This window comes from Molothrus ater, chromosome 3 (genome assembly GCF_012460135.2).
Source record: "Molothrus ater isolate BHLD 08-10-18 breed brown headed cowbird chromosome 3, BPBGC_Mater_1.1, whole genome shotgun sequence".
Lineage (NCBI taxonomy): Eukaryota > Metazoa > Chordata > Aves > Passeriformes > Icteridae > Molothrus > Molothrus ater.
Window position 1 is genome coordinate 87,426,216 of NC_050480.2, and position 22,432 is coordinate 87,448,647.

Genomic DNA, 22,432 nt, shown 5'->3' on the forward strand with positions numbered 1-22,432 from the left:
CACTTCCTTGGATTTTCCATGCTTAACTCCAGGCAGAAGAAAGGAGACCAGCTGATGGGGATTCAGTCATGTTCTGCTTTGTGGAGTTAGGTCACTGCTTCCATAAAGACCTGCCTCAGCTTTCAAAGATTATGTCTCACATCCTGATATATTTTCAGAGATGTGAACTTTGATCTTTTGTCTCTCATGTGTGTATCCTGACTTGGGGTTATACCATACACTGGAATAATTTATCCCCGCATCTTTGCCAGGCAACCTCAGGAATAATATAAAGCCAAACTGCCACATCCCAGGAGAATTTCATCCCACAGGAGAGATAAAAAGAGTGCAAGTGTCTGCATGGGAAGGGAAGAGTACTGGGGGAAGTGGAAGTCTGAGAACAGGAAGATTTTCTCTTGGATGTGCTTTGAATAATGCTTAATCATACAGATTTATTTGGCTGCCTTCAGGCTCAGATGGGCTTTTACAACAACCGCTGCAAAGTAACATTTGTCATTTTGAACAAAAGGGCATCACTGTGTGGCTGGAGCTACATCACAAGGTAAGAATGAAAAAACAGAATAGGAAATTAGAGTCAGTCAAATGTGTGAAATGAGAGTGGATGAGAGGGACATAAAGCTCAGCCCTCCCAACAGCAACAAGGGAACCAGCTTTCCTTTTGAAAAAAATGGCCACAGCTACAAAAAACTAAGGACAAAGACTCATTTTCATAGAATCGTGGAATACCAGGTTGGAAGAAATACCAAGGATCACCTGGTTCCAACTTTTTTGGCAAAATCATTTTCTTGACCACATGGCCCAGCACCCTCTTACAAATCTTACAAGTGTCCAACCTTGGGGAATCCACCACTTAGTTCCCTAGGGAGATTAGATTCTCATTGTGAAAATTTTTCCTCTTGTGTCAAATCATAATCTCCTCAGGAGTAATTTGTAGTCATCTCCCTTCACCTTTTCCTTGTGATTTCCTGTAAAAAGGGAGTCTCCATCTAATATGTCGCTGTGGTTTGACACTGGCCAAATGCCAGGCACCCACAGGAGTCGCTCACTCACCCTCCCCTGCTACAGCTGGACAGAGGAGACAAAAATAACAAAGGTTTCATGAGTGAGATAAGGACTGGGAGAAATATTTCAAGGGCAAACCAGGCTCAACTTAAGTGGCAAAGTGAATTACTAACAAAATCAGAGGAAGATAATGAGAAGTAAAATAAGCCCTTAAAACACTGTCCCCCCCCCCCCCCCTCCTTCCCACTGACAGTGCAGGAAGACAGGGTGTGGGAGTTTGGTCAGTTCATCACCCGAGGTTTTCTTCTGCTGCTCAGGGAGAGAAGTCCTTCCCCTGTGAGGCCATGGAGTCTCTCCCATGGGAGACAGTTCTCCATGAACTTCTCTGGCATGGTTCTCTTCCCATGAGCAGCAGTCCTCCCAAAACTGCTGGAATGTGAGTCCCTCCCACAGGCAAACAGTCCTCCCAAAACTGCTGTGACGTGGGTCACTCTTCCACGGGGTGCAGTCCTCCAGGGACAGGCTGCTCCAGCCTGGAAGCAAGGGCTCTCTCTCTCTCCATTCGGGTCTCCCACTGGATCACAGCCTCCTCCAGGCATCCCCCTGATCCAGCATGGGCACCTCCCCCACGAGCTGAGGGTGGATCTCTGCATTCCCTGTGGATCCCCATGGGCTGCAGGTGGATATTCAACTGCACTATTCTGAATGTATTGGGTAATCACACCAGCAATGCCTTTAGGAAGGATGAAATTCCTTACACAGACAGGAGGTAACTGTCGAAGCATACTGAATTTCAGTGGGAACTGCAGTCTTAAAAAAAGAGATAGAAATGTGGGTTTTTAAAGGTTCTAAATTAATGTAAAACCAACATTGTTAGGAACAAATGCACAGGGCTTGATTTCACAGAGGTGGCTCTGAGTTATTGTGTTCAGCAAGGCACCCAGCCCCAATGGGTCACTCAGACCTCCCCCTGTACTTGATCATTTCCTCCCACTTCCTTGCTTAGTTTTGCCAGTCAAGCCTCATTGATCAATCCCCTGAAATTCCACCAGGCTCTTCCCCTGAGCTCAAACAAAGCCTATTCCTCTTTCTGGTTTCAATCTTTCCTTGGAAACTCACTAAGCACTGGAAGTAGGGCATAGGGAAGTCCTTAAAGGTCAGAAGAGAGTTTGCAAGCCTTCAGCAGAGCTGATGGTACAATACACCCCTTCAGCATGTAGTGTCAGAGCAATTTTTGGAGCAATATTTGTGTGTATGTCAAGCCCACTTCTTCCAAAGAGGAGTCATGCATCAATGCCAAAGAAACAAATCCTTGTAATAATCAGCATTGGCTGCAATTTTGAAGGACTGAGTAAACTTGGAATTCTTTCCTCTTGACAGTTATGACAAGCAATACCAAAAATGCTTCAGTTAGGTCTGGGCTAAAAATATTTTTTGTGTTCTACTGAGATTTTAAATACCGTCTTCGCTATCCTGAAATCATTATTTTTCAGAATAACTGGGCAGCAAGAACATCTTCTTTACCCCAGGAAATCCAGTAGTTTGATAATTAGGCTTTCAAACAATATAGGGGAATTCCAGCTTCAATCACACAATTCGTATGACAATCTGACCCTCAACTTCCCTACTCAATTATGACTTTAATCACAATGCTGGTGTGGGCTGAATTTTTCTGAAGATTTCTTCTGCACAAATGCCACTCTGTACAAATAATGTTATACTATTTGGCCAGAAAACTGAAGAGTGACTAGTTGTGAATGGTCTATTTTAAGGTAGGGTTGATGAAGTCTCTACATTCTTTGAAAATGAGTTAATTATTTCTGTAAAATAAAAACATGAGTATGGTAACTGGAGAGACAGTCTGCATCAGGGACCTGGATTTATTTTTTCCATTTCTAACCAGAATGCTCTACCTACTGTATTGTCCTATCAGTTATTCTGGTTTCTCTACTGATGAATTTGCTATAAAGTGTGCCAAGCTGTAGTAAGATCTATTTTGCAAGAGCAGCAATCCTAACGTGCAAATACCAACTTTTGCCTACTTAAAATTCTGTTGTAGTTAAGACTGGATGCACTTTTTTTAACACTTCTCTCAAACACCACTTTAAAGGTGAAAGGTGTTCTGTGCACCAGCTTTCATTACACCTATAGTAACTTCACAGGGAATTCTGCAAACACACAGTTTTAGGATGGACTCATTCATCTTGGAGTCTTACAAGCACATGCTCAGCCCCAGCAAGCTCCATGGCAGAGATCTCGCTTCAGATGCGCAGTTCACGCAGAGCAAAGACTGATTCCTTGTCACAAGCTTTTTAGGTAATCCATGGGAGAGCCCTGCTGAAAGTTGTGGGGCCCAGGAAGTGCTCAGGCCCTAAAAAAAAAAATTAGAAGAAGAAAAAATAGCAGCAGGACCTAAAGAAAAGGATGTCCCCTTCAGCCCGAGTCAGGAGTGCAGCGGGCTGCGTGCCGGCGCCAGTCGCGGCTTCACGGCTCGGCCTCGCCACCCCAACACGCGGCACCCTTCCACAGGGCAGCCTCGCCGCCACGCACAGTCACCAGGGATACCTCGGGCCTCGGGGCTGCTGCAGCTAACAGGACAGGTAAGTGACACTGTCCGTGTCCCACCTGCCGCACGCAGCGCAGGGCCCGCCCGGGCTGCTCCCGAGGCTGGCAGGGGCCCTGCCCGGGCAGGGGCACAGCGCCGAGGCGTTCCCTGCGCAGGCCGCTCCCTGACCCCTCTGCAGGGGCTCGCCCCAGCCACGCTGTGCCTGCTCAGTACCGCTGGCTCAGTACCGCACTGCGCGATCAAATGGAGCCCAGCGGGTCAGAGGAAAGCACACAATGCGCGCTGTTACTGCTGGTAACTGGGCGGCCAACAACCAGCTCGGCCGGGATGAACGGCCAATGGCGGAGCGGGTGCAGCTACAAGAAGGCTGGGCGGTGATAGAGGAGCCCCGGCGGCGGTGCCGAGGCGGAGAAAGGAAGGGCGGAGCGGCGCTGCCATGGCGGAGAAAGGGCGGAGCGGTGGCGGTGGTGCCGTGGCGGAGAAGGGGCGGAGCGTGCTGGGGTTGCAGGAGCGGCTGCGCCGTGCGCGGCAGCCCGCGGAGGTACCCGGCGCGGAGGCCCAGCGCAGCAGCTGCTGGGCTGCTGTTTCTGTGTTCATAGGAGCTTTTCTGTGCGAAATGGGCGCTTCTGCTTGGTTTTAGCGGCACACATCCAAGAGGAGCGGCGCCTCTGATGCCCTGCCTTGTGCTTCCTGGTCCAAGGAGGACTAAGCTGTTCTCGTGAAACAAGTCCTGTAGGGTGGCCGGGCTGCTCAGTAGCTGTGGGGAGTAGCTAAGGGACACCTGAGGCAGGCAGAGATGAGTGGGGAGCGCGATCAGAGCCGGTGCTGAGGCTGCACCGGGCTTTGGACGGGCAGAGGGGACCAAGGTGCACAGGGGACACCAAGGCACGCCACGCTCTCTGAGCAGCAGCCGGCACTCCCAAGGAAATGGAAGCCAATAGCGTGTGCCAATTGGCCTCAACGTTTTATGAAATAATAAGTTATATTTGACTGAAGAAGGTGTATTCGAAACAGTGGTGTGGTTTCTGCTTGGTTTGTTTTTTTTTTTAAATTCAATTTTTGGAGGGTCACATTCAGTTTGAAAATACAGGGTGCTTTTATCTTTATGGGCTTCAAAGAAATTAAAACTTGATAGAAGTTTTTGGTTGGAGGCAGGAGGGTAGCAGTAAAAATGGCATCGTATTTGGTAGTTGATGAGAATCTTAGCTATTAATCATGTTTCCAGTGTGTTTTCAAAGTATGTGTGTATACATACAGAAGAAATACTGGTTTTCATAGCCAATAATGGCTTATCTTCTTGAATTGTGATGTAGACAATATCTGTGTAGGTGCTTCTTCAGAAGTTTTAATTTGCAGTTCAATTAGCCTAAAATCTCTTCATATGCTACAGGAGTAATCAGCTATTACAGTGTCTGAATTTGTACTTGGGATTAGTGTTGATACACTATTTGAACAAGAGGTAGCAAAGGAAAAGAAAATAATTCTAGAAGTAATAAGTTTCTAAGTAATCCCAAACCAGTAAGTTTCAAAGCATTCTACTAAAGGGAAAAATCAGAACAACTCTGGCTAATTTGGATTCATTAAGGGAGCAGAGGCAATGTTTTTATGTGGCATAGCTGCAAGTAGGTGCTGTGTAAAACGGAGCTAATGGTGGTGCTGCAGCACTTCTGTCCCTGGTAAAACTGTGTAGTGAAATAGAAGTATTTATGGGTAACACAGCCTGAGGAGTGGCAGGGAAAGTGAGAAACTGATAGCTGTAAATTGGCAGTCATGAAAGGTGCTCCTTACAGAAGTTGAATCTAACAAGAGAAATTATGTGGTTAGTATCTTTAAAGGCAAAAAAGTGAGTTCTAGAAATTTGTGAAAAGAATTGTAAATCAATATCACAGATGTATATGTAGGCAAGTGTTTTTGTTGTCAAATACTTCTGTTCCATACTGAGAATATTTGTCTTTGGACTTTTTAATATTGCTAAAAAGTTTTTGATAACCACAAAGAACATCAGTTGTCCCATTTCAAAAGTTTCTTGATGTGTGAGGTTTGATAGGTACCCACTGAGTTTTCAGAGAATTGACAAAGGAAAGAACAGTTATTGAATGATGCTTATGGTTCCAGGGAAGGTGTGGGAAAAAGTACTGTGCTAGCATTAAAGATCAGTGAGATGGTCTTCACTGGCATTGATCATACAGGAATGATGCATGATGTTAAGATGCCTGTATTGTACCTGATGTAGAATTGAAGGGTGGTGCTGTGATCCATACCACTCCGTGAGATGTTATGTCTCTGCCAAATCTATCTCAAATTGTGTTTGGCTGACACTAATTGTTGTGAATTAGTGTAGGCAAGCTTCGAGGCATTTGACTTGCTTCTGTATGATGCTGATTAGAGCAGCAGTGGCATGGGCCTGATACAATATATGAAACTGATTTCAGCTGCACTTGCCAAAAATAAGTGCCAGACCTCATAAGGAAACAATGCTGGGTTGTGGGTTTGTGGTGGTTCTTTGGGGGGTAGGAGAGTGATTATGCATCTCTTTGTGACATGATGCTGCTGAAACTTACTTAATTTAGAAGACAACAAACATTGTAGGGAAATGCTACCCATACTGAAGTCATTTGTATGAAATGAAGTGAGTCCCTTCTAGAAACCAAATTTGATCATGTGGTAGGCTACATTCATTTGAGCAACACATGTTTTACCATGGCTCAGTGGAAAGTCACAGCTAGGAGCTATGAATATAGGTCATTCAGCATAGGAGACTGTATTTTGGAAAGCATTGACTCAGAAAATGATTTGGAGCTCTGATGTATTACCAGTTGAGCATGAAATTGCAGTAGAGTGCAGTGGCTTATGGGGTAAATGCTATCTTTGGGTAGCTTAGCAGGGTTATGTTATTATTGCTATATAGCATTAGAGGGGCAATCACAGGAATATTGTGTCCTGTTCTGAGGACTGCTTTTAAAAACAACACTGGTCTAGCTGGAAAGATTATAAGATAGCAAGAGAAGGGCTGTAGCTCTGGCTAGCATAACTTAATGAAACTAAAGAGCCAAGGTAAAGTGTGTGATTAGTATTTACATTTATTTCTGTATTGTGTAAGATGATTGGAAGAAAGCTCCTTTAGGTAATTACCAGATCATTAGATTTAGTAGCTGAACACAAAGCTAAGCAATTGTTTTAGGTGAACAGCTGTGCTTGGTTTTTTTTTGAGAGGGTATTTGTTCAGGTTTTTTTTTTTTTTTTTTTTTTTTTGTTAGCTGAGGATATAGGGATTATCTGCTTGGGACAGAGTTGGGTTTTTCTAAGGTGTTTTCCTCAAAGTCTTGGTACTCTTTCAAATGAGTTGTCTAGCTCAGCCAGAAGTTATTGACCTGATGGAATTTCAATATAGGTCAATATAACAGGCTTTGTTATAGAAGAGAATAAGCTAAAGAATCATAGGCATCTCTTTGAAAGGGAAATGCAACTATTGAGTGAAGAGAGGGAACAGGAGTTAATATAGAGAAATGTTGTCCCCTGAGGACAGATGGTCTGGGAGCCTGTTAGTGGGTCACATCCTTCCTGAGGCTCCAGGCTCAGAGAGGAAAATAAGAGGAGACTGTACAGCACTTGGATGAAGGATCATGGAGCAAGAGTGGTGTAGTGGAAATTGCCCAAACCCAGTGCACCTGGCAGCTGTTGTTACCACTCTGCTTTCAGTTCTAGCTCTGGAAAATTTTGTTTGCTTACGTGCTTCTTTCCCATTGCTTATTACCAGTGATCTCTGCTTTCCAAATTCCAGCCTGCTTTCCCTTCCTCCCTGATTGTTTTCTTGCTTTTGTTCCTACTGTGATCTTTGCTTTAGTCTCACACCACTCTGTAGGTGCAAGCTCTGAGTTTGTCCATAAGGCTTTGCCTGTTTATATTGCATGAAGACCTAGGTCTTGTTTTTTCTTGGGATGTATTTTATGAGAAAACCGCCTGTCCTATAGGGTTTTGATTGTTCTTTATAAATCAGAATTTAGGAATTATGTAGACTAGTTTAGGAATTGTATATGAAGATAAATTTTTTTCACATTTTTTCTATGAAGTTTACAGTCTCTTTTAAAGTAGATAGAGTTTTTCCACAAGGATATAGCTGATAGTGGTATGTGAGGTAAAATAGTCTGAAAACCAGTGGAGGGGTACATATGTATTGTGTGTATATGGAAGGTCTTCCCTGAAGAAATTGCTAGATCCAGTCCAGTGAGATAAGAGCCAGATAGGCCACAAATGCTGTGGTAAAAGCAATGGTTAGAGAAAGATCAGTCTTTGTTTTGTTTTTAAAGGCCTGCTCAGAACAGACTTCATCCTTTTGCCTTATTTTATGCGATAATTATAATGGTATACTATATATAGCTATCAGGACAACAAAGTTGGTGTTTCTAGCAAGCTCTGGTTTTGGTGATAGACTTTGCTGTATCTTGTGGATCACAGTATACCTTTCTCCAAAGCCCAATAGATAATACAGGAGCTTGGTATTTGTGCTTTGTCTTTGGTAGAGAAATCAGAGATCTCTAGCAAATAGGATAAACACAAAGTTTCTCTGCTGCTACAGATGCTTGCCACAAATTTTATTTGCTTATTTTCTGATTGTTTCTGTAAGTAAGTTTGGTTCTACATCCCAAGAACTTGGAGATGTGTGATTCCTACTGGCAGGCTGGATGTGGCCATTTACTTTGTCCAGGTACAGAACAGAGTCTTGTACTAGTCCTGCACGTGCAGAGCTGCTGATTGCCCTGCAGCCTGAGCTGTTCCCTGCTTCTAAGTGGTTGGTATCACTTCTAAAAACCTTATCAGTGTGTCTGATCCATTTTTTCTATTTTTTAAAATGAAACAGTGTTTTTTGTCTTAGTTTTCCAAATGTGATACACATTCCAAGTAACCCAAATGAGCAATGTGGTCTGTAGTTTAGAAGACTTTGCAAGTTTTGTTTTTCATTAAAATGTGTTGACTGCTTTTGAACATGCTTGTCATCTAGGTGCTTTTGTAATTTAGCCTGTTGGTTTGAAGTTGTATGAATAGTAATTGCCTGCTTCCTGAATTTTTTCTTCTGAAAAAAACTTGGCTTTATGAATTAACTTAGTCTAAAATCCATCAAGAGAAACTATTCAAAACCCCTATTCTCTGTATCTTGATGAAAACATCCCTTAGTATTCTTTCACAAATAGGTTTGTCTCTGGCAAAATAAATGGGATTTACTCCCAGTGGTTTGCATTGCTTGATTATCTAGACATGTTAAATATCACAATATAACATGTCAGCAGTGGGTGACTTACTTTTTCATTGCAAAATAAATTTAATCAATGAGGATATAAATTCTTTTAATTAAATAAAAGTGAACTAACTTGGCACTGATCCTCTCAAGCATTAAAAACTGTCAACATTGTGAACAACTGCAATTTGCAATTTTTCTTGGCGATTGCCTTATTTTAAGATAAGCAGAACTTCATATGGCTTTTGTGCTGGTTCTGAAATCTTGGTAAGGAAGCTTTTTTAAAAATTAATTTTTTTTTTTTTAGGTCTCCTGCCATTTTGTAGCTAGCTGAACTTTTTGGGAGAGATTTGATTTGTTGTCTCTGGTCCTAGCTGTATGTTTTACCTTGTCTCACATTTTCCCAGGCTGTGAAGCATTTCTGCTGTGCTTGTTTAGACTCAGAAGTGCTGTTTCAGGGTGGATGATTTACAGAAGAGCTGCATGCCAGGCATGTAGATAGAGCCCACTGAACACAATGAAGATCAGTGTCAAGTGTGGGATTCCACTGCTCAAATGCATTATAGGAGCAATGAGACTTAGAGCAACAGTAGAGCAATATATCTCTGGAGTGCAACTTGGAAATTGTTTCTTTGAGCTTGCTTTTCATTTTTAGTACCTCTTCCACCACCTGCAGTGCCATTTCAGAAACAGTATCTAATATAATAAATGACAGTTCATCATTTATTTAAATTATTATAGCTGCTTTTGTTGTCAGAAGATTTCTGGGTAGTGTGTTTTGTGTTCCTGCTGTTACACTGAGAAGTGTCAATGATCTGAAATACTTGACTAGTATTTCAGGCTTTGTGAAAGCCCTCTGAAATGCTGGTATTTCAGTTGTACATTAATTCTGTCATCTCTGTAGCATAGCTTCATGTGTGTGGTTGGGAGTATTTTAGTGGCAACTCTAAATTGGGGAATGCCATTCTTAAACAATGACAGATAAGAAAATTTGCTGTGTATGGTTAGCTGCAAGACTGGGATGCTATATGCTACCCATTGCCAAATAAATTGGGTTATACTGCTGTTGAAATTTATACTCTGCTTATAAATGTGACTTCTTTGTTATTAAAACACTTCTCATGGAAAGATGAGTATTTTTGTACATGAAAAAATCTTTCCTGCTTTTATGGAAGTGTTGTGTTTGGTAACAGGTGTAAGCTTTGACAGCGCAAAAGGAAACAGTTGTTCTAGCTCAAGCTTGTTTTGTTAAAATTCAAATTGCAGTTATGGTTTCAAAACCTTATTTTGTGCAGTCTGGGCTTGCAGCAGCTCTATTGTCCTTTCTTGGCCTGGATTGATGGAGTAGTGCTGCTGACTCTGAGGCTTGCTGATTTTTGCTTGGTGACTTTGCACAATGCAGCTTTTGTACTGGCTCTGTGGCAAATGAGGGCCACTGCCACAGGATGAGTAGGCGTATATATGTAGCCTCTACTGCTGTGTTACTGATATTTACTGTAATCTCTGCAGCAGTAAATTCAAACTATTTACTGGATTTTCTGTTGTTACTGAAATTGAGGGGTTGGCAGGACTGTACTGGTTCACAGCACTGACTGCAAACACTGCTTGATGTGCAGTAAAGGAGTGCTCATGTTTTCCAGGAGTTACTGGATGTTCCTTTTAACACTGTTGTGTGTTTTTGGATTAAATATGTGAATGAGGATGGGAGGAACAGAATAAGATTTCCAAGAGTTTGTTTAAAACAAAAAATCTGATGTTTCCTTCCAGATTATAAAAACACTTAAGGCACTACAAGGTTTGGATTTATCGCTGGATATTTTAGTGGTAAGTGATCAGTAATAATACATTGCACTCTTCTACAGTGAATTACTATGTAAATGTCAAGAGTGTGCATTTGTAGAAGTGGTGAACATGTTTCATTTTATAATTTTAAATTTATATCCTGTTTGGTTAGATTAATTTCCCAAAAGTGGGTCATCCAGCTTGATGGATGCAGTATTATGTCAACAGTGATAGGAAACTGAGCATATAGAGGACACTTTGCTTATCAGGTTGGCTTTTTTTTAGTGTAAAACTGCCTTCAATCAATGCTTAAAGCAAATATGGGTGAACCATTCTTTAAGTCAGTTGTCTAACTCTCCTATCTTTCATTAGCAGCTTAAAGTTAGTTTCTTGCATTTTAAGAGGAGGAATCCCTAATAATGATTCCTGTGACTATTATCGTCATCCACGCTGCATCCTGTAAAATTCTGTATTAGATATTCTCACACTGGTCTGTGAAGCTTCTAGCTATTATAAGCAACGTGTCTGTGTTTTGAAAAGAAAAAAAATGTTGTTTTTGTGAGAGAATTCTTTGCAGAGTAAGAGGAAAAATGTAGTTGCCAAGATATTTCAATACCTGTTCAGGTAAAGGCATTTGTCTGCCTAGACACAGGCAAACTTCTACTGAAATGAAGCAATATTTATTTTGTTTTCCAATAAAAATACATAGTCTCACATTGCAATTAGTTGTTTAAAATGACAAAGGGTTCCTGCAGATGATTCATGTTCCCAGAATTTTTGCATGCTTTATAATGGGACAGATTTTGATGGAAGCCTTCAAGTCAAATAGAGGAAAGTGATGTCTTACAGCAGAGGGCTCCACGTATTTTTAATGCATTTGAGGAACATAAATAGCTTTATGAAGTAGTCCCCCCAGATTTCTTCCATCTGTTTGCAATGACTGACTTACCAAATCAGGTTGCTCAAATTATATACAAGCTAAATATACTTGAAGTGAATTTAAGCAAGTCCTTTCTGGAGGCTGAGCTGCTTATGTGGGAGTAACGTGTATAGCTCAGACTTCACAGGAGTATAGTTGTTAGTTGTTCACAGGTTGCAGTGAACATACTGAATTCCATATTTTGCCTCATCTTAAAAGTGAGGGTTTGTGAATCAGATGTTTACTGATAATACATTATTAAAATCACCTGTGATTCTACAAACACTCAAAGTCTGCAAGATATTTTTGCTTAAACAAAACACACTCAAATGAGATTTGAAGACACAATGATGTTGAGAAAATAACTCTGCTGCTCTGACCCTTCAACCCTGTACTGCTGATTGAGATGTATTTTGTATTACACCATGCCCAACATATATGCTCTCTAATATGCTCAAATGTACTTCATAAGCCTAAAGGAAATTTGAATTGATGCATGTTGTGGGCTTAAGCATTTGAGAGAAGTGAAATTCCTGAAGTATGTACATTTAATGGAGGAAAATTACTTACCTCAGTTTTATAAATTAAGCCTGCATTTTGTTCCCCATATTTGGTTATAAATAACTACTTGCTTCAATTCTGTTTGCAGTATAAAGAGGGCATTTATTCTTTGCCATAGGACTGCTCTGAATACTAGGCTAATACTGTTTGTAGCAGTTGTAGAGGAGGTTTTATTTGGGAGGAGAGTTGTGATTTATTCTGCCCATCTTTCTTGCATTATCTTCAACAGGAAACTGGCATAGACAAAACAGTTAAAAGTTTTAGGGAACATGCCACTGCTGGGAATGTAGCTAAAAGTCTGTTAAAACAGTGGAAAAAGCTTATTTCTCCAGAAAATAAAAGGTAGGTGTGAACTTTTTTCTTTGAAGTTAATTATATTGTAGTGTAATTTGAAAATACAGATTGGCAAATTAGGAGGGTGTTTGGAATGCCATATGTATGTTGAATTGGAATGTGAATTAAGAGAATGCAGCTGTAAAATATGAGCAAAACAATCAAACCATTATTGGTCAACTAGCCAGTTGGTTCTCTGACTTCAGCTGCTTTTTGTGAGTGTCACAAGTTCTTAGGTCCCAGCTGGTGCAAGCAGGGACTAAACCATGATGGGCACTGCTCTGCACTTGAGGAAGTTGGGAAACTTGCTCTTTCTTCCCAGAGGTGGTGGTTAAATGAGGCAGCTCTCCAGTGATGTGGTTGTATAGAGGTTTTTCTTGTAATGTTCCTGTGGACTGAGAGGGCTGTCCAACACTGGAGGAGGCACAGTGAAGAGATGCAGTTTCTTCTGAGACTGAAGCAGCCACCACTGCCATGGCCAGGCCTGCTCTGCTTTGTATGTTTCATGGAGTTCCAACAGTTCCAACCAGTTGAGCTGAGAAAGCCAAGGGAATACTTTGACTAAATAGTGCATTTTAAATCTGAAGTTGTTCAAATGACAGTAAAGTAAAATAGTAGAACCTGTGATAAGCAAATCATAAAGGCTGACCTGTTAATCTGTTTCACCTACAGAACATGTTGTAAATTTTTCTGACTCCTAGTTATTTCAAGCACAATGTCTTTGTTATAAAGCATGCAGGGAAGCTTTGTGAAAACTGGTTTCCAGCCTGTGATAAGCAGATAGTACTGTCAGGTTTGTTTTCCTGCTCAGGCTTGTTTTGCTATCAATTCTTGTTTCAATATTTAGCAGTGCTGGACCCAAGAGCTCTGTGATTCTGTACTGATAATGGAAGATTAAGAACACAGTGCAGAACTAAGTTCTGGGTTTTGTGACACTGACACATGGTGTGATTTTATGCTTTTAGTTTTACTAATATTGGAAAACCAGATTGTTTAAGAATTTAGCATCAGCTAGAGAATGGGATGCAATTTTTTTATCGTTGCAGTGATCGCAGGGGAAGAAAAAATAATGAAAAAGAAAAACATGAGATGAAATATTCTGTTTCCCAGGAGATTAAGCCTTCAGAGAAGCCTGAAACATCTGTACCAGCCTTTACAAGTTCCAGCAGTGCTCCCATTACTACAAAGCTGAATAAGGAGCATATTTGTAGTGAAAAGACTCATCAAAGTACAAATTCTGAGTCTCCAAAAGAATGTGATAATAAAGTATGTAGCAGCAGTGGTTCTAAGCATGCTTCCCAGGATACCAATTCTCAGGCTAAAGAAAGTGAGTTCAAAGGGAGCACCTCCACAGAGAGAAAGACAATTTCAAAGAAGCAGCATTCCTCTGCAGCCAATGAAGGCTTATTGTCCCTGAAACAAAAGCCTAGTAAGGATGCTTCCAAACAGAGAAATCCTAAACGTGTGAAGAAACCAAAACAAAATCTTGTCATGAAAGACCAAGCCAAATCATCTAGTGATGAGGAATTTGAACCCCCTACTATGTCTTTTGAATCTTATCTTACTTATGATGAGGTTACCAACAAAAGAAAGAGAAAAGCTTGTTCTACAGGTGCACAGCCAAAAAAGTGCAGTGAAGAGAAGAACAGCTCATTACTACAAAAGACTTCAAAACTTTCTCAGGCAGAAGAGGGAGTTGAAGATGTAAAAAAATGTGAGAGTGATCAATCAGAAACTCTGAGTAAAAAGGTAAATCCCTACAGGGTTGAGATAAAAGCAGATAAACAGCAGACAAACAAGTGCTTTCGACTTTTAATTTCACTGAAATTTATCTGTGTTTATTTGAAGGAACAGATTGCATGACTGATGTATCAGCTGCGTTGCAATTGCCAATAATGACAATATTGGGGAGAAAAGAGATACAGTTTTTAATTTAATTACTTGTATTTTTAGTATTGTTTCCAATATTACTATGGTGTTTGCCCCTTACCAATTAATCTGCATTTGACTTTCAAAGTGCAAAGGCAGTTACCTTTGGAAGACATCCACCTTTTTCTTTCTTGACCGTCCTGGTTTGTGGCTCCTGCAGCTCTTTGTGTATAGAACAGTCCTTTTGTCAGATGCTATGGTTCTTTAATAGTGAATGTTAATGTTTGCAGTGGAACTAAACATTCTTTAAATGCATTGTTGCATATAGAACTAGATTATACATACAATAATCTGAGCTGTCCTAGTCTCTTGAAATGCAAAAAGCTTAAGTAGCTCCTCTGAGGAAATATGTATGCAAAAAAATGTTTGAATTAAACCTTTTAAATGAAGACCTTTTGTGCACTGAAAATTAGGGTTATCTTCAGATTTATATCTTCACTGTGATGTGAAAGCTTTAGGCTTTTTTTATTACGGAAGATCTGCAATCTGAATATGGTATCTTCTGTCCCAGATGAGGAAATATTAATGTAGAGGCTTATGTATGATACTCTAACATAAACTGTTTGAGGAAAAACCTCAGGTATTCAAGCAGTTGTGAAAAGTTACTATAGATACTTAAATGAAGTGAGGGAATTCAAATTTTGGGCTGACTTGCCCAAAATTTGTAAGTGCCTGGCTTGCAATTGGAGGACACCCAAGATGCAATTTAGATGCTGCACCTGATCCATTTATAGGGACTCATACATAACAGGCTGCTGCATCTTTAAATCCCGTTTTAGGGAGTTAGCTGTGAATGTTTTAGGCTGAATGGCTTACTGAATGTGATCTAGGAGACTTGATAGGACTAGGTGTAAAGCTGTTTCTTGTCTTTTAGAATTATGCTTTTGTCATCTTGCAGTTTTACCTCATTTGTTGCATGCCTCAGTAGTGATTTATCTGAAAGCCTGTTAGCTCTACATATCTACTCTGTTCTTTAATCTTTCTGTGTGCTAATTGCAGATGTCCCACTCAGTTCCTTTTGTGGTATAGTGTTGCTAAGTGGAGTATAAAAGGATATACTGCAAAGTAATCCTGTGAGTAAATGTTAGTGTAGAAAAGCAAGAGTTCTAGTTATCCTAGTTAATTTTGGGATTTGCATAAATGTTTGGGGGTTTATTGTAGCTTATTTTAAGCCTGGTTAACCCTGAATTTATAATATTGAAGCAATCTTTCCTTAACTGTGCACAGGCCAAAGTGGCATCCCTCCAAGAGCTTCTTAATACTCCACTACCTAAGACTCTGCCAGGCATCTCAGAATCATCTCCCCCATGTGCTGCAGACTTTACAGGTAAGTAATAGACAAGGCTGATAAATGTGAAATAGTGCAGGTGTTTATAGGTCGGCATAGAAATGTTTTATCCCCTTTTCCAATAAGCTGTATTAGCTCATCAGTCCATGGCAAAGAGGGGCCTCACTTCCTCATCTGTCAAAACTCTGTTGAAGCTGAAGGGAGTTATAAGACCTTCCTTCTAATGTCTTACTGAGGAAGGTTACCACAGACTTAGAGAAGGCATAAACCAAGGGGCTGTTCTACAGGCTCCATTTATCTTTACTCATGTCTGTACTTAGAGCAGGCAAAGCCTTAGCAGAAATGATCTTAGGTAAAACAAATATATGAGGCACTAGGTCCAGCTTTGGCATAGGAACCACTAGTATCATTATAGGTAGGTGGCATAAAGTACCAGTGGTTCCCTAGCAGCTCTTCTCATGTGGCTTCCTACCACTGGGATCTTGAAACATTGCTGCTGTTGAAGCTTCTGGCTTCCCTAAGATAACTCAGAATGATTAGTAAAGTTCTGTGGATGGGTAACAGAGCAATTGAGATGTGAATACAGCTCATGTAGACTGGAGATAAATAATGTAGGGCTGGTTTGAGTTGGTGCAGCTCAACTTGCAGTGTACATCTTGGAGTTAGATAATGGTGAATGGACTTCTGCAATTTACAATACATGCAAGGGGCAAGGGTCCCCATGCTGTAATGCAGTAACTTTTTATTAAGAAAATACTTTGTATATGTAAGTAAAGGTCATTTATGTTTATCTCAGAGCTGAATGTTTAAAGCCTTGTGAAACCTGCCTGATGTTTTGCTTGCAGCATTCACAGTACCGGCTGTAGAAGCACCCCAGCAAGTCAATGAGATAGTTCAATTCACAGGGCAGAGACTGAACTCCAAAATGCAGGTTTACTCAGGCTCCAAGGCAGTCTGCCTTTCCAAGATGCTTACGCTGCATGAGCAGTGTGTCCGCATGCTTCACAACAATATTGAGTGTGAGTACTTCAGGGGATTTGTAGCACTTGTGACTATTAGGGGTATGAGATTTTTTTTCCTCCATGCCAAACACTGGCCTACTAAAATATATTGTCCCTCCCTTCAAATGGTGACTTGGAGCAGGGTGAAAAGCAGTTGCAGAAATGGATTGATGGCTGTGCTAAAATGTAGCTTTGTTTTGCAAAGTTACAATTTTAAAGGTCCAAGTTTACATAAAATAATGTCCTATAAATGATAAACTAAAAATTCTGCCCCTCCACCCCCATGTTTATTGTGATCAAGACATTCTTCATTGCATAGGCAGAGGAGGAAATGATGCATATCAGTAAAAGATGGGGCAATTACTATTCAAAGATGCTTTATCCATCCTCAAGTATAACTGCTAGTCAGTACGGAACTGCTGACTTTTAAATATTTTCATAGCCTGGCATAGGATGTTGTGTTAGTGCTTGCTAAAATTAACTTGTGTTTTTATTTTTAAACTGAGTGGTGTTACCCATTGAGTAAAATAAGTGAGATACTGAAAGTACTGTCCTCTTTTGTAGTGCTACAAGAAGCAGGAGGTGTGCCCTTTGAAATTCTTGAGCCTGTGCTAGCACGTTGCACACCAGAGCAGTTGTTTCGAGTAGAGAAATGTAATCTGGTAAATTCTGCCTTGTTAAATTTGGGAAACCACAGAGTTCCCTAACTCCATGGGCTGCACTGGTTTTCTATCTTGCATACTAATTTCTTTGAATTCAGCTGTCATTATTAAGTCCCCCTTTCTCAAGTTTAAACCATTCAGGAGTATTACTACTGATGACTAAGTGAAAGACAGTATGTATACAAGAGTATTTCTGATAGTAAGAAAGAAAAAAGGTGACCATAGTATTTACCACTGAAATATCTGGGAAAGTCAGAACCAACTGTATTCAAGTTACAAAATACTAAGCCTGCAAAACATATCAGTCAGGAAGTACCTGGAGTGAGATTTCATGTATGTGGTAGATTTACCTGCACAGTTGGGACTTGAGCTCCATGATGCACTTGGACATTGATGTTCTGAGTATGCAGTCCTTTGGAGGGCAAGTTAGCCTTTCCTCTGTGTGCTTCAAGTTGAGAGCTGGAGTGGCCTGAGCCTGTGCTGCAGAAACAAGTCTGGCCTGTAAGCGTGGCTCGCTGACTCCAGCTCTGCTGCTTGAAGCTGTGTCATTTCCAGGCTGCAGTCAGTGTCCCTGCATGGTATTGCCACAGTGTGGGTACCTGTGTCAGCACGTGTGGTGGGATTTGCTCTGCACCTTCTTCCACCAAAGGTTTGGGTTTTGTCTGTAGGCTCAGAGAATAGGTACTTTTGAAAATGTTATTTTTAAATCTCTGATTTAAGATGTCTGTGTTTTAAATTAGATGTTTATAAAAGAGGCTGACCACTTGTGGAAGAAACACTGCCAAAGAGCCTTTAAAAATGAGAGCCTTCTGGAATATGAGTCTTGGCGTGAAATGTACTGGAGACTGTTTAATCAGAGAGAAGAAAAACTGAAGATCCTTACAAAAAATATTCTTTCAGCTCAGTCTGAGAAACCAAAAGGTAAAATCTCTGGTTAGCTCTTCCACTTAAAAAACCTAGTCTCTTCTGCTGTTCTTGACAATATGTTTGGTTTAGTGATTTCTTTGCAGTGAGTACTAATGCTGTACTTCCAGGAGAAATCATCAAGAACAAACACTTACTCTTAAATTAAAATTTGCTTAAAAATAAACAGATGCGTTAATACAATACGTTGGTGTATCCTGCAAATATTATGCATTAGACAAATCTTACCTTATTGGTTGGACTAAGGATTCTAAGCTGCAATGCAAAGAGTTTTGGACATAAAGGATATGAAAAGTTATGTATCCTCTGCTCCTTGCTTCTATATTAGGAAGGCAAGTAAAAATGGCTTATGTGATTGGGGCAGCAAAACCACCCAGGAACCTTTGCCGACAGCAAGAAATCCATGGGGCAGCAGGACCTGTCATCCAGCTTCATCCTACAGGGAAGTGCAAGTAAGTGCTATGTACCTATGCTTTTGAGTTTGTGTCTTTCAGTTCAAAATCATGCTTGTAAAATAATTTTGAAGTTCTACATAACTCTATTTACTTTCCTTTTTCAAGTGTCTAGTAGCTAGAAACAAACTTGCCTTTTAAGTCTTGTGTACTCCTCTGCCATGTGTGCTTTGTCATTGCACGTTTCTCACAAGTGCCAGTGAATTCACTCTCCCAGCTGGAGTGTAAGTGGACGCTGTTTCTTTTCTCCAGATTGCACTAAAGCTGCTTTGGTATCCTAGGGCAATTCCATTGTTGATGTTTTGGGTCTATTAACCTGCCTAGTAGCCTCACATGTTCTCCTGCTTTGATAAAATCCCAGTCAGCTGCCTGGTGTGATACAGCTGACCAGAATGAACCTTGGGAACTTTTAATACTTTTTTTTTCTTCCCTGTGAATTTCAGAAGCCAAGTCAGACTTGCTGCTCAGGGTGGTTGTAAGTATGGAAGGGCATACTTACATGTCGTTAGGAAGGGCAGCCTGGATGTAAGAATTTTCTTAAACACAACTTCTATACCAGATAAATTTTCATAACTGTGCCTTCAGCTTGTGAGATTTGGAAGGTTCTTTCCATACTGTTACTATTTCCATTGAAAAGATAGTCCTTCACCAAGGCAGTAGCTTAAGGCACTTTGAGTTGCACTTTTGCTTTCAGCTGCTCTGTGGGAGGTTGATTCTGTATTGTGACAGACCTGCCTTTCCAGTTTAGGTGCTTCAAGTACAGTAGCATACAAGTATATATGTCCTTTGTGCTCCAGTAATCTCTGGACCAGTAGCTGAATGATGTAGACCAAGCCTTGCATGATTTTTTTTCTCAGACATGAAAGAAGCTGGAAGAGACTCATTGGTTTGCCTTCTGGAGAACCAAAGGGTTTGTTTAGGCACAATGAGTTAAACTTCACTACTTTGACCTGTTGGTTTTTTAAGCTGCAGAATTTGTGTAGGTGAAATTCTCACTTGAGAGGCTGGTCTTGCAGGAGCTAAACAATCCTGCTAAGGATTTGTGTGCAGACATGCAGCTCCTTAGCAGGCTGCTATTCTCACTCAGGGTGCAGTGGTACTGAGTGCTGGCAGAATCCTCGGTGTCTGGCTCCGAGGAGTACAGGGCTGGCCACGCTTGGTGACACTGTGCTGACACTTAAATGCTGTGTTGGGTTAATGCTCTTTAGCAGGAGGCACCAGCTCTGTGTATGTATCTGCCTCAGTCCTTGTCTTGCTGATTGAGGATTCCAATATGATGTTTAGTTAGTTACTGTACCTTTTGCTAGTTGGGTACAGAGGTTTTGTTTTTAAACATTTGCTCTCATTTTCTATCAATGAGTTAGTTAGCAGTTAAGCTGTGTTCAAAGAGGAAAAACAAGGTGCAAACTAGAGCACAGGGCATTATGAATCACAGTGGTATTGCTGGCCATTTTGATTTGTCACAAACTCTGATTATTTGATTTTAAAGACTAATAGGAGACATGAAATCTTATAAATATTTGTTCAACAATTAAAATGGAAGAGATGATCATCTGAAATCCCTTCTAACCTGAATTATCCTATGACTTTGAAATGTATAAAGTTCCTTAAATGTACCAAATCAGGCTGTTGGTTTTGATTTTTTTTTTTCCAAATGAGCCAGAGCAAATAGTAGCTTGATATTAAATGTTAACTTTTTTCTTAACTTGCTTGCTTTAAAAGAACAGGGATTCCAGAAATGAGAGACAGAAATAACACATTATCAAATCTGATACGTGCTGGCAACAGTAGAAGTTCTAGCTCAGGTGTCATGATTCAAGATGGAAAGAAGCCTACCAAAAGTAAGTGGCATTTCCTAAGATGATCAATTTAATTGTTTTAACCTTCTGCCTAATATATGCTTAGTATTAGACTAATACCAATTTAAGTTGTTCACAGCTGTAATCCTAACTGGTCTCTTTTTTTTTTGTTATTGAAGAAATAGCACCAATCATGAAGAAAACATTGAAAGCACTGAGGAGTAGAGTTGGACAATGATAAAATGAGGCTGTGTATTTGAAGCTTATTTGATGTGACTGTATGTATATTATGCTACCATGAATGAAAGTAATGTTCATGTAAGCACTGGTCAATTTGCTTTAGTTAAATAGTTCTGAAAAATTGCATGCGTGAAAAATAAGCAATAAATACTGAAACCTCTGAGTTCTTTCATACTGCTGCATTCTTACTTGAATTGAAATAAGGTCAGTACACACTAATGACAAATCAGTTTATACGAACCCTTATAGGTGATGTATTTATGAGTTTAAGCTGGTGAAGGGTCTGGGGCACAAGTTTTTCTAAGAATGGCTGAGGGAATGGGGGTGCTTTAGTGTGGAGAAAAGGAGGCTGAGGGGAACCTTATTGTTCTCTATGGGTACCTGAAAGGAGGTTGTACATGGGTTGAGCTCTCCTCCCAAGTTACAGGACAAGAGAAAAAGGCCTCAAGTTGCACCAGTGAAGGTTTAGATTGGATATTAGGAAAAAATTCACTGTAAGGGTTGTCATCATTGGAACAGGCTGCCCAAGGAAGTGGCTGTGTTGTCATTCCTAGAGATATTTAAAAGATGTGTAGATGGGGCATTTGAGGATCAGAGTGCTGGATTAACAGTTGGACATTGATGATCTTTAAGGTCTTTTCCAACCCAAACAATTCTGTGATTCTATGATTGTATGTAAGTGTGGAGATGAAAGAAAATGTGGACTACTCTCTGATCTGCTACTCTCAGTCTGTCATGAAGAGGTCTAGCTCACAACCTCACAGCCAGTTGTCTTAAAGTGAAGAAGCTATTTGGTCTTGCATAGCTGTCCTTTCAAGAGTTAGGGACTGCTGCAGTTTGGCATTGGTCTATGAATGGTTTTCGTTTTAGAAATGAGATATGTCTTTGTAGTTTCTTTTTCTAAACCAGTTAATTTGCCTGAATTGTAAGCCTGACTTTGCCTTGAAGGCATGCCTTAGAAATGGAGAAGCTCTATCAATTGTACTCAGTAGTTGCAAGTAGGTCTTATTTCTTCCTTTGTACTTCCATAGGATTTGGCATTTTAGAACTCTTCATGAAGCAAAGGATAAGGTTGTCATGAAACCTTTAGGTTGATGTCTCTTACTCAAAACACCTTATGTGTGAATTTCCTCATCCTATATGTTAGGTACTACAGATAGATTACAAAAATAGTGCTACTAAAAATGGCTTTTCCAGCCATTAACTTAGTCACCCATACATAACAGCTTGTGCAAATGCCCTGTTTATACAGGGGTTTGTTGTCAGCAGGTGTGCTGTGACTGTGGTCACAAGGGTTTTCAGGGTGAAGAAGAGACGAGAATGTTGACTCCATGATCAGAAGGCTTGATTTATTATTTTATGATATATGTTACATTAGGACTATACTAAAAAGCAATAGAAAGGAAAGGTTTCTTGAGAAGCTAGCTAAGCTAAGAATAGAAAAGAATGAATAACAAAGATCTGTGTCTCAGAGCAAGAGCCGGCTCTGCCATGAGTGGTCAAGAAATCCAAACACCCACAGGAGACCAATCACCTGTTGCATTCCACAGCAGCAGATAACCATTGTTTACTTTGGTTGCTGAAACTGCAGCTTGTCACAAGGAAAAATCCTAAGAAAGGATTTTTCATGAAAGATGTCTGCGACAGTGTGCTGTTGTGTTGTGGTTTTTCTCCATGCATTACAGTGGCACTAAAAAGAATGGAAGTTGAAAACATGCATGTTGAACTGGAAATGCTGGGG

The 22,432-nt window shown here is 40.5% G+C and overlaps 1 protein-coding gene across 1 annotated transcript; it reads left to right on the forward strand.

Annotated features, from left to right (window-relative positions):
- The first annotated feature begins 4,004 nt into the window (after positions 1 to 4,004).
- LOC118684713 (elongin-A-like) lies at positions 4,005 to 20,773 on the forward strand. Its single transcript, XM_036379786.1, has 11 exons — positions 4,005 to 4,109; positions 10,569 to 10,625; positions 12,293 to 12,405; positions 13,443 to 14,145; positions 15,553 to 15,652; positions 16,459 to 16,632; positions 17,179 to 17,276; positions 18,017 to 18,197; positions 18,529 to 18,652; positions 20,375 to 20,493; positions 20,631 to 20,773. The coding sequence occupies exons 1-11, from the start codon at positions 4,005 to 4,007 to the stop codon at positions 20,687 to 20,689; spliced, it is 1,833 nt and encodes a 610-aa protein (XP_036235679.1). The 3' UTR covers positions 20,690 to 20,773.
- The last annotated feature ends 1,659 nt before the right edge of the window (positions 20,774 to 22,432 follow it).